The following is an 18,797-nucleotide window of genomic DNA, read 5'->3' as shown; positions in this document are numbered from 1 at the left end:
AAGTGATGTACTGACAGAGGACTTGACCTCTTCAAAGGATGACAGAACACTTGTTCAAAAACAACTGTTTAATGAAAAAACAAATGCAGTACATGATGCAGACGAGATGTCACCACAGCATGTGACCCGTTTCCTTGCTTTGTGAGCTCCAGCTGGAAGCCTCACTGCCGCAGAGTTAACAAGTGCATGGTTCAACTTCCTGTTTATCTGGCCGCCTGATGACTCAGGCTCACTGTAAGCCATGCACCTCCAAATATGGCCACGTCTGAACTTGTACAACAAGTTCTCAAAGTGGCACGTGCATAGATGTGATGGTAAAGGATTCATTTGACAAGCCGAAAGAGGAAAAGAATCAGGCAGACTAGAGAGGTTGAGTTAAGGCTGAACATCAAGTACCAGAGCTGAAACATCAAGTCGGTGGGACACCGAACCTTGCGGTGCAAGCAGTTCATGAGCGACAGTTTCCTCTAAACGCCTGGCACTTGTTTCATAGTGGCTTCTGCTGATCCCTTTGTTTAAATTGTACAAAAACAGTTCAAGAGAAAGATTGAGTAAAATAAGCCTACAAACTAACCTCTTATTCACTAAAATCACTATAGAGCAAAACTAAAATAACTCAATGCATCGTTTATAAAATGCTGAGAAATACTGTTAAAACCAAGCTTCCACTTGCAGTCCAATTGATGTTTAAGTGATTTTCCATCTTCCAAATTTAGCATGCCAACATTGGCTGGATCATTTATGGCATAAAAGAAAAAAACAGGTTGGTTTAAAAACTCCAAATGAATGAGACATGATGACTGTAACTTATGAACCTGAAACAAAACGTAACAAACATCTGTGCTTAGAATGAGAACCAAATAAAAACATTGTGTCAAATTAATAGAACATCTTAGTGTGAATATAATCATTGGAGCTGCTTTCATAATACTGTGTAACTCCTCCGTTTAACCTGAAGAAAGCTGCACCATATTAAAGTTCCCTTAAAGTACACAGCTTGATGAGATGTAACGCGACATGATATGTATGTAGTGTAAATTGTCCTTGACTGACAACCTTCTTCGCAGTCTTTGCTCCGACTCCACAAAATGATTTTGTGGTGGTCCGTCGGCGGTGCTGCCTCTTGTTGTGTCACTGAAGACAAAAAAAGGAAGCCAGTAAGGACAACAATGGTGTGCCACCTCATTAGGGAGAGGTGCAGGTAGTCAGGCATTGATGGCAGGACAGGGGGGCTATCTGAGTCCAGCTCTGGAGGTCATCCATTCAAGGCCTTGACATAAACTGGAACAAAGAAGAGGCGTAATGAGATTCAAGACCCAAAGCCCACAGAGAACTTTATTTTCTGACACCTTTAGCTGCTTATAACAATGATAGCATCTCGACTTGACTCATGCATAAACGTTCAAGTTCAAAGAAACTGTTTAGTGAAAAAAGCGACACCTGGTGGCTAACAGCTCTTCTAGCAAGACAGATTCAAAGGCCTGCAGTTAAGCCCAAAATTCAACCTAAATCTGCCACAGGTCTGAGTAAAGTGATCTTAACTTAATCACCAGAATTAGGAGTTGAATCTGTGGATGAGGTTTAAGTTTACAGTGATGGAAAGACGTAAGAGTCACTTTCACATGTTTTCACAATTCCAATGGAAACGTGGAACAACTGGCTAACAAAGCAAATAATTTTTTAAAATAAATATGTTTTTTTACATCATTTTAGAAAACAACATTTTGGATGAATTAAAACTATAAATCTACCACAAGTATAAAAAATGTGGACTTGGTTGTAGTTTTGAAAGTCACTCTACAACAGCTAAAATCTTCTTAACCTTGAATTTATCTTTTTAACATGAAATGTATTTTGGGGATTTTATGTGATAGTAGTACAATTGAATGGAAAACATATACTTTTCAAAATGTTCTACAAACAAAAGCCTGTAAATCCGGTAAGATTAGTTTGAGAGTGTCGGAATATCAAATTTCAAGTTTCCCCACAGATACTCAGGAATGGACGCTGGTCCATTTTCACACAATACTTTCACTGTAGCCCTGGCTATATGCTGCTTAGGGTTGTTCTGCTGGGAGATGAGCCCAGCATCTCCAGAACGGAATTTTATTTAGTGGCGTCATTCTAAAAAGGGGCTGAATGTATACTATGACTGTTTGAATTTATCAAACAAATAAGAAAAAGAACATGCATCACTTTTTTTATTCCATTTTCTGAACAGAAGGAGAGATTTTAATCAATCATCTGGTATTGGTTTGTAAACCAGTAGAGAGTCTCACCCCTCTCCTGTCAGAGCGCAGCAGGACTGGATGTGCCAGGGATGGTCTTTGATGGAGCTCAGGGTGAGGTATTTGGAGATCTCCGCTGCAGACATGCAGTCCTTCATGTCCTGCTTGTTGGCGAATATTAACACAGCTGCCTTCCGCAAGTCCTGAGGGGACAATTCAGAGAACAATGCAGCTTAAATCACATCTTCTGACCTGCAAGTTCTTGACAATGGTGCAACTATGGCACAGAAACGACAAAGTGAAGCTTATTTTCTTCCTGAAGCGTCGCCCACCTCGTGAGCCAACATCCTGTAGAGCTCCTCTTTAGAGATGGCCAGTCTCTCCCTGTCGGTGCTGTCCACCACCAGAATAATGAACTGCAGAGACAAAAAAAAAGAAAAGAAAATCAGAGAGACTTTTAAAGGAATTTAATGCAACACGATGGGTGGGCATATCCAATCGTTCTGACCCCTAAGCCAACAACCTCTTCTGAATGAGAAATAGGAGCCTTCAATGACCGGAGACCAAAGAAATGTTTTGTCTGGAAAGAGGCGGCACTAAAATCAAATCGACTCTAGCAGAAGTTGCAAATGGGCTGACATGGTGTATTTAACATGCAAATATCACACCAATCATGAGCAGGTGGTCACATCACTACTTGACTTGAACAAAGGGATGGACACATTCAGGATGCAATAGGCAATCTAGAAACTTCAACTTATATAAAAGGATTCTCTGTGCTGATTTGAAAATCCTTGCATTTGTTTTTAAGCCACTTTAATGTGAAAGATGAACAAGGATAAACTCTGTTGACCTTGCTCATTCAAAAATAAAGAAAAATTGCAATTAGTAGATGAAACATAAGTGATACCAGGCCACACCGATATCAGCACACTTGTGTTTTCTTTTTATTCCTTTTTTGTAAAGGGATAAAACATGAATTATCTAAATAAGACAATAGAGATGGTTTTACTCCACTGTAGTTTTATTTTAACATAAACCTGAAAGTATTTTAGGAAAAAACAAAAACTTAAAGCTGTTGATTTAGACACCTAAAGTGAAATCAGAAACTGCTCAAATTAGTATTGGTAGCGTAAAGTTTTACCAAAACTGGGCACTCAAAAGCAACAACAAAACTCTTGATCAACAAGCTTCCAATTTTTGTGCAGTTACAGTTTTTATTAACTTAATGTTTAGTTGAAAGAAATAAATGAAATAAGTAAATAAAAGAAAGAGTTCCAGTTTCCTTTAGGCTCCTTCAGAACCGCTGTAATACAGACTGCTACAGGAGATCCTGCCTGCCCACAACCATCAGCATCTACAATAATGCTGAAGAAACTTGGATAATACCAGTTACAAAAACATTTGATTATTCTTTAGGATTAAAGTATTTTTAACTGAATTCACAATAGCCATAAAAGAACATGCTAATCTTCAACTTTAGAATTTTGTCACTGATATGCACAAAGATCAGAATATTTTTCAGAAATGATGCACTAAGATGTAATAAAAGCTGTTGTTAAATGACTCCCATCATGAGAGAAGTGTTGGTGGCGTTTCAGCATTGTTCCCAACACATCTGCCTCTCCTGTTCATTTTTTTTTTGTCCTTTTATATCCTAAGTATTGCGGCAGCTGACCCCAACTTTGCCTCTCAGACAGACTCCTTTGTGATAAAGCTAACCCAGCTGACATCAGCGACCCCTGCTGCAGTCTGAGCTCTGAATGACCGCACCAGCTGCCACTCAGGAGACGGAACATGGAAAATAAAAACCCAAGACAAAAGTGCTGGGAAAAAGTTTGGAACAATGCTGACCTAAAACGTAACGTGGTTCTCACCTCTGTGTTGGAGTAATAGGTGTTCCAGGAGGACCTCAGCGATTCCTGTCCACCTATGTCCCACATGAGGAAGTGGGTGTTCTTCACCACTATTTCCTCCACATTACTCCCAATGGTGGGCGATGTATGAACAACCTCATTCATCAGACTATACAATAATTAAAAAAAAAAGTTAAAGAACCTAAGAGCAGTGGAAAAAATTAGTTTATGTTTTCAGGATGGTTTCAAAGATTGTACTTACAATTGGTAAAGGATGGTGGTTTTCCCCGCATTGTCCAGACCCACAATAATCACCTTGTGCTCTGAGACAAAAACAGTTAACCAGGATTTTTTTTTTATGATCTGAGGAAAGACACAAACTGCACAGTTTACTGTAACAGCACTGCGTGGCAGAGAGGAGTGGAAAAAACAACTAAACGTGATGTTTTCAGTCAACACAAAGCACCCCTGACACCCACAGCAGCACATTTTAAAAAAATAATCACTCTCTGAACTTCCTGTCTCAGTTTTCCCTGACATCACTTCTTACCATTCATAAGAACTACAGGGAGTATTTAGGCTGAATGAACACAGTAATGGAGCCAACATGAACATTTTTGTTCCTCTGAGTCGAGGAGGGAAGGAAGTTCTGCTGGTCTCGCTTTGCAGGATATACATTGTGTATTGCTTCCTTCATGGCCTGCTACCATGTGTTGATGACAAGCAATGAAATTTGTGCATGAACACAAAATCTCTTACCTGCTGTTTTATAAAACTAAGACACAACGGGAACAGATTTTATTCTCATCTTTGACTATTTTCCAGTCTCTGATTGAAGTATTCCCCTGAACTCCCTAAACTCTCATATTTTCCTATGTTGGAACCACAAACTTGGACTTTGTATTTTATGTGAAAAAATACAAACTAGTGAAAATTTAACTGGAAAGAAAAAAAAAAAAAAATATATATATATATATATATATATATATTTAAAAAAAACTAAAAAAAAAAAGTTTTTTTTTTTTTTTTTTTTTAAATCAGGAGGGTGAACCCCTTTCAAAGTCTCAAATTTTTTCTTGACTCTTGACGTTCCCTTGACTCTCAGTGTTGTCCTGTATTTAGCTTTATCCATCTCCTGATTAAGTGGGACCCCACAGAATGATGCTACCTACCACCACTGTGTGGATGTTGTGTTCTGAATGTGCAAAACAAAAGTTCAGCTTTGAGCCAGAGCACCTTCTTTACGCGCTTCTGTATATGGCATGTCAAAAGCTGCAAACAGAAATTGTTATTTTTTTTACCCCAACAACCGTGTTTTCCTTTTCCACACAGTCCATATTTATGAAGAATTGCCCTGTTAACATATCCCATAAGTTGTGAATACTGCAGCTTTTCTTATATGCTTCTCGGACTACAGCACAGCTGTACCCTTGTTCTGCTGTACTCATATGTTTGGGATATCGTTTCTAGAAACCTAATCCTGCTTTAAACTTCACTAAAACTTTATCCTTTATAAACACGGCTAATCTGTAGTGAACAGTCTAAATAACAATACAAAAATGAAATATAATCACTGCTCTTAGATGATATTTATTATGGCAATTTAAAATAAAAAGCTGCAACACAAAACTATGAAATTTAATAGCCCTTGTAAAGACAACCTCACAAATGTTCAAACTGTAGTAACTAATGGCAAATTCTTTGAGATACTCACCATGCAGTTAAGCTCGTGTCTCTCCCAAAGAAAGCTCAATTAAGAATGTAATCTATGCATTAACTATGTGGAGTTTTCTGTTTATGCTACACAAAGAGTTCCTGTCCGTTCTTAGCCAATGCAAATTGATTAATCTTGCTTCCATGCCATCTAAACTCATTGTGTTGCCTTCTTTAAGCACGCTGTGTGGGAGTTATTTTAAGAATCCAGTCTAGTAAAATATTTTCCTTCCTTCAGGCACTTTGATTTAGTTCAGTCGCACGTATCTACTCTTGTTCTCACCTCCACTTCTTTTATTTTCTGTGGAACCACCAAAAAAGAAGCAGACAATATCTTTGCAGCAGAGTTTCAGAGAATCTGTAATGGTTTCATGTGAAAGCTTTGTGTGCGCGCGGCCATGTTTCCAGTCAGTCTAGTCAACAAGTTAAAGTCTCCCAACATAACTTTATTGTTTATGATTAATCTGGAAATTTTTAAGCATTTTAATTGACCCCAGGTTCATTAAAGCAGCTCAGAGTAATATTGCTTTTATTTCCCCAGTACACACAATAAAACAACTCAACGACCATCATCAAAATATTATTAAATGTAGAAACTAAGTATTTTGCAAAAATGAAACCACTATTGATGCAAGTTACTGATTAATTCATCTAAAGTTGACTAATCATATCGATCAACTAACAATTAACCAATAAGTGACCATTTAAAACAACAAAAAAAACCCCAGATGTTTCTCTTGTATGGAGAGGATCCACCGTCTTTCCGGAAAACAAAGGCTAAATTTTCATAATATGTCCAATTAAAAAAAAACCAAAAAACAAACAAAAAAGGACATTGTGAAACTTAAGGAGCTTGTCAAGTGTTTATATTTCAAAACAGAGCCACAAAAAGTGCATCTTGCATCCTATACCAACTCTGACAGTTTATCTTTCCCATTCTAGTATGGTGGTCAAACTACAGTACTAAAAGAAGGTCTAAGCAAAAGTTATTAATTGATTGAAAATAATTTTGATCTTATAAACCAATAATGAACAATTAATCACAAGTCAATTGTCTACATGCCTAGAAACCCCCTCCCCCAACTCCAAAATAGTCAATTAGCAGTAGTTCTTATAAAATTTGAGAGAAATTAGATTTCAATTTTCTTCAAGGTCAAATAACATGACCAATATAAGAACTATAAAAATACCCACTTCATCATTGCCATGATCTAAAGTCACAAGAATCACAGAATATATATATATATTTTTTTATTTTGTCCTATTTTAAAATGATGCAGCTTTAACAAGCTGATCTTAACTGGGTAAGTCGTTGAGGAACTTAGCAGGCGGCCGCAGTCGGATTAACACACATACTGCTTACTGCTTTTAGACTGCCAACTGTCACATTGTAACAGTGGTACTTGATGGGTGGGACACCTTTAGTTTCCACACCATTACTGTTTGTGTTTTTCCATACTGTAAATATTTCCTAGTAGGACTGAATATCTTGATAAGTGAAGGAAGAATGTAGCAGATCACCAGCAGCGGGCCAGTGGGCAGGTAGGGGGGAAATGTTGTGTTATGTTATCTTCCATAGAAGTAATAAACAGCTTAGGTCACTCTGGTATCACATAAAAAGGACAAGGCTCAAGTCATCTTCAATTAAACATTGTTCTTTATTATAAAACCATGGTCCTTCTTTAGAAAATAACAGGTGTAGGGCTTGGCCACACCACAATGAACTATGTAATAACGTGTGAGCAAAGTTTTAAAAGACTTCATAAAAAAAAAATAAGTTGTACAGTGTGCCGTTATACACAGCTAATATACAGGTATCATCGTCACTGGGAGGATCTTGGAGTTTCTATCTTTTATGTCAACGTTTTCGGGCCAGGAAAAGCATTTCAAAACTTCTATAAAACCCTGTACTATCCATTTTTCGATGGAGTGGAGCACTGTAGAAACTTTTATCTAGCTCATCAAACTCTTAGAAAGCCCATGATAAGTTATGCAATGCTTTGTGTCCTGGTTAGTGAACTAAAGCTGATTGACAAACTGGATAAACTGAGGCAGGCTCTCTTACTTAATGTAATCATGTCGTCCACTAGGTGATAAACAGATTAAGCACCGCAGTGGTGGCTCGGATAGACACATTGAGAGTTTTTGTTGTTGTTTTGTCATTCAACCCGAACAAAGAAAAGGACAACTCAGAGCCGAAGAGATGCGTGGCGAGATAATTCACCCCTTCATCTGTTGTTGCGGCTCTTGCTGCTCACTTCAAGCTAACGGGCTTCCATCATCTCCGGTAGACTTGAGCTCGCAGTGAACCGTAACAGTGTCATTGCTATTTTTTATTTTATCTCCAAACACGACACCTACCTTGGTTGCAGAAGTAGCTCCACAGTTTTGCGAAAATCAGGCCCATCGTTCTGATCGGTTTCGGGGTGGTCGACTAACAGCAGCCCTTTAGCTTCTCTCCGCTCCCTGCTTGTCCACACCGTGCGGCGGCGGTCCGAGCTTGGCTGCGGTAGCTAAGAGTAACTGCACATTTTCTCTACGACAAAGCGCCTTCCCAAAAACAAAGACTCCATGCGCGTCCGTTTCTTTAAAATATACCCAACGAGAGGGTATGCAAGACTCGAAATGCAAGACACAACAAATCGGACAAAAGGCTGTTAAGCGGAACGATACGTCCACACAGCTGTGTAGGACTTCTGCCAGTTAGCTGCTCACAGAAGAGCAAGCCCGACTATTCGCTTATAAGCGTGTTACGTAATGACGTAACACTACTTACGTTATGGTTTTTGTCATGTGACTTTCTCAGTGACGTATGCGGAAGCAGTAGTCAAAACAACCAGATCAGAACCATGCCGGAAGTATGGAATTACAAATTTCGGTAAAGTTTATCTGCTTAAAATCAGTATTAATGCTAATTTTATGAATGTTCACAAAAAGCGAACTTGTTAAACAGGTCAGAGGTGTCGGTTATTATATCATTACCTTAGAGCCAATTTATTATTATTTTTTTACAAAAATCAATATAACCATTGAACACATGGTTTTGGAATTATGTATTAGGACTTATTCAAAGCAGGAATCATTTATCGCAGTCAAGTCTCTGAAAGAGTTCCAGAAAAGTCTCCAGTCAGTGATGTTTATCAGTATTTCAGTATGTCCAACAGCATTTTTGAACACAGTTTCTGTTAACAGAATCACGTCCTGATGCACCCTGGAGAAATGTCAGTCTTTCCAAAAATCTCCCTGAAGCCAGAAGTGACAGAATATCTTAGAAATGTCTTCCTAAACAAAGAGGTAAGTATTTTTTTGGAAACAGATTATAATCTTGAGTTGTGAGCTTGAGCATGCTATGCCATAGTTGGGATTTTTGTCTTATTTTTACATAACATTCTGCTTGCAACAACACATGCAACAACTGCCATCTTGTGTAAGAGATAACTGATGAGTCTTTTGCATAACTGTCTAATATTTCTCTGGTCTTTGTTTTACTGAATTGTTTAAATTCAGTTATATTGGCGGTCTCTTAAGCACAAAACTGCCTGTTTAAGTTTATGGAACATTATCTCTGTCTGATTTAATTCCAGACTTTGACTAGGCCATTCCAAAACCTTTATTTTTGTTTCTTCAGATTTAGAGTTGCTCGTGCGCTTTGGACCATTATCCTACAGCAGTATCAAAGTACACATGAGCTTAAGATCATGAACTGATGGCCCAAATGAATCATCAATATTTTTCTTGCTAATTGTGAGGCGATTGTATTTATTTATTTTTTTGGTTAGAGTTTTTTTCAAGCCTTCCTGGATAAGTTTTCAGTGCACTCTTGGGGGTAAGTTTGATAGCTTGCTACTCTGGGAAGGTTAACCTTTGTCCATGTTTTCTCCATTTGTGGATAAAGGCTCTAACTTTGATGTTCAGTTGAGTCAATAGGGGTGACAATAATAAGGACTGGGTGGGATCAGTGAAAAAGTGGGTAATAATCACAGATAAAACATGATTTAAGAATGGGAGGCAAATTGCATTTTTAAAAAGGATCCAATATGTTTTGATGTTTTCATATCATCATTTGAAAACAACTTTTGGTATTTACTCAGGTTTCTGTTCTGTTATTAAAATTAGGCGCCTGTACGTTGGGGTTCACCCCGGTGAACGAGAGGGTAGCATCCCTCCGCCTACGGGTGGGGGGACGGGTTCTGACTGTCGTTTGTGCTTACGGGCCGAACGACAGTTCAGATTACCCACCCTTTTTGGAGTCCTTAGAGGGGGTACTGGAGAGTGCTCCTCCTGGGGACTCCCTTGTTCTGCTGGGGGACTTCAACGCTCACGTGGGCAACGACAGTGAGACCTGGAGGGGCGTGGTTGGGAGGAACGGCCCGCCCGACCTGAACTCGAGCGGTGTTCTGTTGCTGGACTTCTGTGCTCGCCATGGATTGTCCATAACGAACACCATGTTCAAGCATAAGGGTGTCCATATGTGCACTTGGCACCAGGACACCCTAGGCCGCAGTTCGATGATCGACTTTGTCATCGTTTCATCGGATCTGCGGCCGTATGTCTTGGACACTCGGGTGAAGAGAGGTGCGGAGCTGTCCACTGACCACTACCTGGTGGTGAGTTGGCTCCGGTGGTGGGGGCGAAAGCCGGTCAGACCTGGCAGGCCCAAACGTGTTGTGAGGGTCTGCTGGGAACGTCTGGCGGAATCCCCTGTGAGATGGAGCTTTAACTCCCATCTCCGGCAAAACTTCGAACACGTCCCGGGGGAGGTGGGGGACATGGAGTTTGAGTGGACCGTGTTCCGTGCCTCCATTGTCGAGGCGGCCGATCGGAGCTGTGGCCGCAAGGTTGTCGGTGCCTGTCGCGGCGGCAACCCTTGAACCCGTTGGTGGACACCTTCGGTGAGGGATGCCGTCAGGCTGAAGAAGGAGTCCTATCAGGCCTTTTTGGCCTGTGGGACTCCGGAAGCAGCTGATGGGTACCGGCGGGCGAAGCGGCATGCGGCTCGGGCAGTTGCTGAGGCAAAAACTCGGGCATGGGAGGAGTTTGGAGAGGCCATGGAGAAAGACTTCCGCACGGCTTCGAGGCGATTCTGGTCCACCATCCGGCGTCTCGGGGGGGGAAGCGGTGCAGCACAAACACTGTTTATAGTGGGGATGGTGTGCTGCTGACCTCTACTCGGGACGTTGTGGGTCGGTGGGCAGAGTACTTCGAAGACCTCCTCAATCCCACCAACATGCCTTCCACTGAGGAAGCGGAGCCTGGGGACTCTGGGTTGGGCTCTCCAATCTCTGGGGGCGACGTTGCCGAGGTGGTTAAAAAGCTCTTCGGTGGCAAGGCCCCGGGGGTGGATGAGATCCGCCCGGAGTTCCTTAAGGCTCTGGATGTTGTAGGGTTGTGTTGGTTGACGCGACTCTGCAATATCGCATGGACATCGGGGGCAGTTCCCCTGGATTGGCAGACTGGGGTGGTGGTCCCCCTGTTCAAAAAGGGGGACCGGAGGGTGTGCTCCAATTATAGAGGGGTCACACTCTTAAGCCTCCCTGGCAAGGTCTATTCAGGGGTCCTGGAGAGGAGGGTCCGTCGGATAGTCGAACCTCGGATTCAGGAAGAGCAGTGTGGTTTTCGTCCTGGTCGTGGAACACTGGACCAGCTCTACACCCTCGGCAGGGTCCTGGAGGGTGCATGGGAGTTCGCCCAACCAGTCTACATGTGTTTTGTGGACTTGGAGAAGGCGTTCGACCGTGTCCCTCGGGGAGCCCTGTGGGGGGTTCTCCGGGAGTATGGGGTACCGGGCCCTTTGATACGGGCTGTCAGGTCCCTGTATGACTGGTGTCAGAGTCTGGTCCGCATTGCCGGCAGTAAGTCGGGCTCGTTTCCGGTGAGAGTTGGACTCCGCCAGGGCTGCCCTTTGTCACCGATTCTGTTCATCACTTTTATGGACAGAATTTCTAGGCGCAGCCAAGGTGTTGAGGGGATCCGATTTGGTGGCCTTAGGATCTCATCTCTGCTTTTCGCAGACGATGTGGTCCTTTTGGCTTCATCAGATCATGATCTGCAGCTCTCGCTGGAGCGGTTCGCAGCCGAGTGTGAAGCGGCCGGGATGGGGATCAGTGCCTCCAAATCCGAGGCCATGGTCTTGAGCCGGAAAAGGGTAGAGTGCCTTCTCCGGGTCAGGGGGGGTGTCCTGCCCCAAGTGGAGGAGTTTAAGTATCTCGGGATCTTGTTCACGAATGGGGGAAGAAGGGAGCGGGAGATCGACAGGCGGATTGGCGCAGCGTCTGCTGTCAAGCGGGCGCTGTACCGGTCCGTCGTGGTGAAGAGAGAGCTGAGCCAAAAAACGAAGCTCTCGATTTACCGGTCGATCTACGTTCCCACCCTCATCTATGGTCATGAGCTTTGGGTCATGACCGAAAGAACGAGATCGCGGATACAAGCGGCCGAAATGGGTTTTCTCCGTAGGGTGGCTGGGCTCTCCCTTAGAGATAGGGTGAGAAGCTCAGTCATCCGGGAGGGACTCAGAGTAGAGCCGCTGCTCCTTCACATCGAGAGGAGCCAGTTGAGGTGGCTTGGGCATCTGGTCAGGATGCCTCCTGGACGCCTCCCTGGTGAGGTGTTCCGGGCACGTCCCACCGGGAGGAGGCCCCGGGGAAGACCCAGGACACGCTGGAGGGACTATGTCTCTCGGCTGGCCTGGGAACGCCTCGGGATTCCCCCGGAGGAGCTAGAAGAAGTGGCTGGGGAGAGGGAAGTCTGGGCCTCCCTTCTGAAGCTGCTACCCCCGCGACCCGACCTCGGATAAGCGGAGGAAGATGGATGGATGGATGGATGGATATTAAAATTAGTTTAAAATATATTTGTAAGAGTTAAATGGAGCTATAAAAATCTATAAATGCTTTAAACATTTAGAAAAGGCTTTAGAACAACCTTAGAATTTAGCTATTTTTTTAGAAACTGTGGAGTAATCACGATCAAGACCAATACTACATTTCCTAGATTAATCTTTAGATTATTATCAGTTATTTAGAAGCTGTGTAGTACTCACTTTTACCCCAGAAAAGGAATTAGATTAGTCACTCTTTAGTTTATTTTATCAGAAAATGTAGAGCACTCACTATTTAGATGCAGAGACCAGATGCCCAGAGAACAATTTTGGATTAACATTGTTAGACTATTTTTTAGACTCCTGTTCTCCCAACCCAGAAATGGAATTAGACCAGAGGATACTTAGCAACCCTGAACAGGAGCACTTAGTTTACATACTTTAGATCAACATTAGATTATTTTTCTTCTTTTGCTCTTTCCTTTGGTTTGTTATTTTATTTGTATTTCCTTTTAATTCCCGTAAAGCACTTTTTGCTCTTTCTTTTGGTTTGTTATTTTGTTTGTATTTCCTTTTAAATCCTGTAAAGCATTTTGTATTGGCTTAAAAATGTGCTATATAAATAAAACTACCTTTACCTTTTACCTTTAACAATTGCCAACCATGGCAGTGATAGCATCATGACTAGGGCCTGCACAAAGTGAATAATTTTAAAAGCCTCCCTAATTCTTGAACTTCACCTCCAATCTGCAGCTAGATCAGGATTTTGCAGCCATTACAATCCAAAGAACCATTACAACCTATTTAGAACCACAAATGTGACATGAACTTGTGAAAAAATCCAACTTTTGACAATTTTTGATTTATGTCAACTATAGAAAATGTATTGTCATTTTTAAGGAACCTTTTAAGAACTTTTTATGTTTATATTTAGGTTTTGAAATAAAGAAAATTGAAGCACTATCGGGATGTTATTTGTGGAAAAGGATGCAAGAAATTTTCATTGTGAAAACTCAATGCAATTATTCAATGAAAACCTGCTAAAATCTGAGTTTTTTTTATTATTTCTATATTTAAAACATCAGTTGGCCATTGTACAAGGACCAAAGAGGCAATTCTGCCTCTTGAACTGCAGATTGCAGACAGTTGAGCTACAAGGTTGACATTTAGTCACGATGAAATTTTCCTGCAGAACATTGATTTTAAACACATTGAATCTAGTTTTAGAATGGATAAAGCACACTGCCATTTAGCAAGTAGCCTGACCTCAACCCCGTTGAAAATGTACTGGACTATGTTAAAAACTCTGAAACTATGCTAACCCATTGAACTACCTGATCTGAAAATGAAGTGTTTTTCATGTTGGCTGTAAATTGTTCAGGTGTTAGCTGCTGTGGATACCCAGGAGGCAGAAAGTCGTTTCCAGAAGCTGCTCACGTGTTTGTCTCACCCGCCTTCTTCCACATGTGTGCGAGCCAGCACTCACCTGGCTCCTCTGGAAGATATCAGGCTCAGTCTGGAGAAAGAGCTCGAGAAGGTGAGCAAGAGAATTTACGTGTATCAAGTTTTCACTAGAGTCACAGATGAGACACTTATTTTTATTTCTGAAGCAGCAGAAATGCGGCTCGTCAGCAGAAGTACCGTCTGTCCAGATTGTTTCACACCCAAGAATCACAGATGTGCTGCTGCTTCCTGTTGACGGCCCGAGGTATGCGAGGAATGCCGGGACATAATTCAGAATGTCTCTGCAGCTCGCACTCAACATGAACCCAAAACCTCAGCTTGGAAATTAAATGAATAACTATAGAAATACATGTAAGAAATGCATGTGTTCCTCTGAATCCTCAGGGCGGTGGAGCGGCTGAGCTCTGAGTTGGTGGTGGGCGCTCAGTGTGGCAGCGCCGTACTGAGAGGAGCTCATGTCTTCGCCCCAGGGATCGTCGCCAGCCCCAAGTGTAACACAGCTGTATTTAATATCACTTCAACTGTCTTCCTTATGTCCTCCAGCAGCTCTTCATGTTGTGCTTTTGTCTTCAGACATGAAGGCGGGAGACATGGTGTCGGTCTTCTCTGATTTAGAAGGAAGGTGTACTCGTGGAGCGACAAGCTTCCAGGGAAACAAGGTGTTTGTGGGGAATGGAGTTGCCGAGATGGATCGGTCGGCCATCTTCGCCACTGAAACCCCGGCCAGGTGGTCGAATGTTTTCTTTTTTTAACCAGTAGCAAGCCAAGAAAGTTTCAGGATAATGTGAATGATATGAGAAGATGATTGCGGAAAAACTCTGTTGGGTTGAGATTTTATTGTAGATTTAAGTCCATCTAGAATTTCATGAGAGCTCTGCCTAAAATGTCTTCATACTTGGGCAGTGGTTCTGTACTAATTGAACACTTATCTTTTTTTCAGATTTCTATCTGTAAAAATACATATAAAAAACGATCATCTTCCTTCCACTATACAATTACATACTCATTTATTTTCATGAAGCTTTTCGTATTTATCTGGTACTTCTTATTACACTATTTTTCTGCTTTAGCTACTAAAACAAGTTATCTTTAACAGAAATAAAAGAATAAACTTAAGTGTAATAATTTTTTAGATGTAAATAAAAAATTGGCATTTTTTGCTGTCTGGTCTTTAGCTGTTTTCACTATGTATAACTTAGACAGTTTTTTAATAGAGAACTGAGTTCATTTTGATTTTGCTAGACATCCCGACTTTCAACACATTTTAAAGCCGTAAAACAACCATTATAACTATTTAAGGAGGAAATGTAATTTTTGCTATATCCAAGAAAATAAATACTAGATACAACACACTTCATCAGAAAGCAGAAGTGTTTATACCTGTACACCAGTGCTCATAAGGATCTCTATGGTGACGTGTGTTTCCAGAGGTGTGGGTGTTCGGATGGTGGATCCACTTTACAAGAGTCCCTCCTTCGACGGTGTTCTGCCCAGCATGGTGTTCCTGCAGGTATTTCTGTCAAAGCCTATTAAAGCGAGGATGATAAATTGGTCATCTGATAAACTCGGGCAGAGTCCAGACTTTATTTAATGAAGCCTGTGAACTTTCACCAGTTGAAGCTGCTCTGCATAATCTGCTAACATTGCCTTCTTTTTTGCAGAACCTTCCGTCTGTGGTGGTGGGGCATGTGCTCACGCCCCAACCTGGAGAACGAATCTTGGATATGTGTGCTGCCCCTGGAGGGAAGACGTGCCACATTGCTGCCCTCATGGGGGATAAGGTACTGTGGTAGATTTTGATGTGGACTCTTTAAGTAAAAAATGTTGCTCCTCAACAAGTTTTCTGTTGCTTATATGCCAATGAATGGAGGGTGGGCTTTTCGTGGGGCTTCACAGTTTTTTGCTTGTTTATTTATTCTTTTTTTTTTTTTTACTTTTATGACAGTTTCAGCACATGATTTGTGAAATATATGTTTCTTGTAGTGACGCTCCTATTTTCTATAAATAATTAAAAACATTTTCGCAGAATTAGAGTACATAGTTATTAGAATTGAAGTCCTCCTTGACTGTCCCACACAGGGAGAAGTTGTGGCCTTGGACAGAATCCGAAACAAGATCGACCGCATTCGTCAGAACGCACAAATGCTGAGTTTGCAGAGCATCAAAGCTTTCTGCTTCAACAGCACTCAGGCTGTTAGTGACGAGCCAAAACAGGAAGCTGAAGGTAAAGCATGACATCTTTAAGCCTTTTGTGTGTCTCTGGTTGAGTTAAATAACAAGCAGTCTACTTTTCCCATTACTCCAGGACCTCCCTTCCCTCCGGAGAGTTTCGACCGGGTTCTGCTGGACGCTCCCTGCAGCGGCCTGGGTCAGCGGCCCAACATGGCCAGCACCTGGAGCCTGAAGGAATTCTGCTCCTACCCGCCGCTGCAGCGCAAGTTGTTTCAGGCTGTAGGCCTTACTACACACAGATACAACACTTCTGTCGTTTACTCATTTTTACCTGTAGAGGACAGCATTGGACACTAATCACGTTTAAGTGAAACAAAGAGCTTCTGAAGAATACCATGTGTCCTTTAGGCTGAAAGAAGCAAACTCTAAATCAAATATATTTTTAAGTCTGTTCTCAAGTTTTATTAAGATATTAGTTCTATAATATTAGTAATTAGATTTGGGCTTCTTTTTCTAATTACATTTGGTGTCTAGATAGAAAATAGCTGCTCAGGAATCATTTTTCTGTTGACGCATAGAAAAATGTCCACTGTCCATAAGGTGATTTCTCTGAAGATATATTCATCCAATCTAAGATATATGTGACAAGTGTGAATAAAACCATTTATAAGATGTTAAGAGTTGGTTACCTTTAAGTCTTATGAAGCAAAATTATCAAAGACATTTTAGGAAGTTTTTAGAATCTAAAGCAAGTACTTATGCTTATTTAAGACTTATTTTATTCATGTTCAAACATTTGTTTTTGTGATAAAACTTTTGTTTCCTTCTGATGCTTGTTAATTTGGGAAATTTCCCAACTTCTGACTGAGGGGAAAACTGTGAAAATTATGAGTAAGGGTGTAAAATGACTTCAAATATTGAAATACTTTTTCTGATTTCTTAAATTTAGCCGGCTATAAAAAGTATTTTTAGATAAACATTTAAGATTTTCGATGCTCCCAACAAGCTAGAGTTAATTGCAAAAATAATTCATACACTTTGAATTTTTTCACAATCTGTTAGATTACAACAGGAATATTTGGTGGGGATTTTTGTGATGGCACAAAATAAAGTAATGCATAATTGTGAAGACACAAAATTTCACCTCCAAATAAAATGTGGTTTAGTACTTTAGAATTCCTCTTAACTTGTAACCGTCTAATTTAATCTCATTATAAATACAGCAGTTGTCTAAAGTTGTCAGAGGTTTGGTAGAGGACATTAATGAATAAACAGTAAAGACTGAGAAGAAAGCTCTTGATGAAAGACAGCCATAAAAAGCTTTTTTGCTATACAAAAAAATCTTCATACATAAAACTTCACATAAATATTGGGAAGTAAATGCTCTGCTCACATGAGATTGTCATTCAACTTTTTTGACTACATATAAATGTTACATGTGGTTGAAAGCAAACATCAGCATCTACAAAAACTCTAGAGACAATTGTATCATTTGCAACATTTAATCTCCCTCTGTTTTGAATTGAATCAGGACTCGTCACTGCATAAGCACCTCTAACACTTACGATATGATCTCTTTACATTTAAAGAATTAATTAGTCTTTGTTGCTGCAGGCGGTGCGGTTGTTGAAGAAAGGTGGAATTTTGGTCTACAGCACCTGCACCGTGACTTTATCAGAGAATGAGGAGCAGGTAGCCTGGGCCCTCAACACCTTTCCCTGCCTCTCTCTGCAGCCACAGGTAGAGTACGTTCACTGCATGGAAAGATTCAAAGCTCAAAGATATGAGGAGATGCCACTGAAACTTCTCGCCTCTCCCAGGAACCTCACATCGGTTCAGAGGGCATGCTGGGAGCCGGACTGTCACCTGAGCAACTACGCCTCCTCCAAAGATTCAGTCCTGAGCTGAGCTGGGAGCAGACAGACACGACAGCGCCCCTCACCTGCAGGGCAGACACAGATACCATCGGCTTCTTTATCGCCAAGTTCCTAAAAACATGACTGGAGGATATGCTTTCTTGCACCCAGGCGGGGGGGAACTGTATTGCTTACACTGACACACTGTGTTTACTTTGATGGGCCATATAAAACGGGCAAACTCACTCTAGTTTACAGCATCTGCCTCTTAACAGCTGCTCTTTAAAACTGCAGGCCATATAGGGATAAGCTTTACAAACACAGAGCAGGAGAGGGAGGGAAACTGAAGGAGCACTAGCAAATGCAGCAATAGCAGCGCTGCGGTCGCCATAACAACAGTGACGACACAGCTGCCATGGTGACGGTGGATTCAGGAAGTAGCTTACAGAAAGAGGTCATAAGAGGTATTAACAATTCATTGGTGGTGCAGACAACCGGGATGTGTAATTAGTCTGTCTGATGCTCAAGTCTGCAGAGGAAAGTTATGTTGTGTTCACTTTTTGTCACATCTGCTCATTGCCGTCTTCATTCAGTTTTTATAAACAGTGTGAAGATTTATTCAGTACTGAGAAACTGAAGTACTTTTTTAATGCAATAAAAAAAATCTACATGAAAAAATGTAAACTTATTCTAT

At 41.3% G+C, this 18,797-nt stretch overlaps 2 protein-coding genes across 4 annotated transcripts; one reads left to right on the top strand and one right to left on the bottom strand.

Annotated features, from left to right (window-relative positions):
• Positions 1-53: 53 nt before the first annotated feature.
• Positions 54-8,528, bottom strand: arl8 (ADP-ribosylation factor-like 8). The gene is made up of 6 exons (XM_028005551.1): positions 8,159-8,528; positions 4,347-4,407; positions 4,106-4,253; positions 2,561-2,644; positions 2,280-2,431; positions 54-1,281 (listed from the first exon to the last, which is right to left on the bottom strand). The coding sequence occupies exons 1-6, from the start codon at positions 8,202-8,204 to the stop codon at positions 1,233-1,235; spliced, it is 540 nt and encodes a 179-aa protein (XP_027861352.1). The 5' UTR covers positions 8,205-8,528; the 3' UTR covers positions 54-1,232.
• nsun6 (NOP2/Sun RNA methyltransferase 6) lies at positions 8,524-18,791 on the top strand. 3 transcript variants are annotated; one of them, XM_028005549.1, is made up of 12 exons: positions 8,524-8,651; positions 8,990-9,091; positions 13,993-14,148; positions 14,228-14,319; positions 14,460-14,566; positions 14,649-14,802; positions 15,504-15,585; positions 15,737-15,856; positions 16,155-16,299; positions 16,381-16,526; positions 17,862-17,987; positions 18,068-18,791. In XM_028005549.1, the coding sequence occupies exons 2-12, from the start codon at positions 9,002-9,004 to the stop codon at positions 18,245-18,247; spliced, it is 1,398 nt and encodes a 465-aa protein (XP_027861350.1). In that variant the 5' UTR covers positions 8,524-8,651; positions 8,990-9,001; the 3' UTR covers positions 18,248-18,791. The 3 variants fall into 3 exon arrangements, with proteins under 3 accessions (XP_027861350.1, XP_027861349.1, XP_027861348.1); XM_028005548.1 differs by having other exon boundaries at positions 14,225-14,319; XM_028005547.1 differs by having other exon boundaries at positions 14,222-14,319.
• The last annotated feature ends 6 nt before the right edge of the window (positions 18,792-18,797 follow it).

This window comes from Xiphophorus couchianus, chromosome 21 (assembly GCF_001444195.1).
Source record: "Xiphophorus couchianus chromosome 21, X_couchianus-1.0, whole genome shotgun sequence".
Classification (NCBI taxonomy): Eukaryota; Metazoa; Chordata; class Actinopteri; order Cyprinodontiformes; family Poeciliidae; genus Xiphophorus; species Xiphophorus couchianus.
The sequence above is the reverse complement of the archived record's forward strand: the minus strand, read 5'-3'. Positions and strand labels throughout refer to the sequence as shown.

Coding starts and splice junctions, on each gene's coding strand:
- arl8 (XM_028005551.1), bottom strand. CDS start 8,204: ATGGGCCTGATTTTCGCAAAACTGTGGAGCTACTTCTGCAACCAAG. Junction 4,254..4,346: donor ACCACCATCCTTTACCAATT/GTAAGTACAATC, acceptor ATTATTGTATAG/TCTGATGAATGAGGTTGTTC. Junction 2,432..2,560: donor ACAGGATGTTGGCTCACGAG/GTGGGCGACGCT, acceptor TTGTCCCCTCAG/GACTTGCGGAAGGCAGCTGT.
- nsun6 (XM_028005547.1), top strand. CDS start 9,002: ATGCACCCTGGAGAAATGTCAGTCTTTCCAAAAATCTCCCTGAAGCCA. Junction 14,567..14,648: donor GATCGTCGCCAGCCCCAAGT/GTAACACAGCTG, acceptor TTTTGTCTTCAG/ACATGAAGGCGGGAGACATG. Junction 15,857..16,154: donor CTGCCCTCATGGGGGATAAG/GTACTGTGGTAG, acceptor TGTCCCACACAG/GGAGAAGTTGTGGCCTTGGA.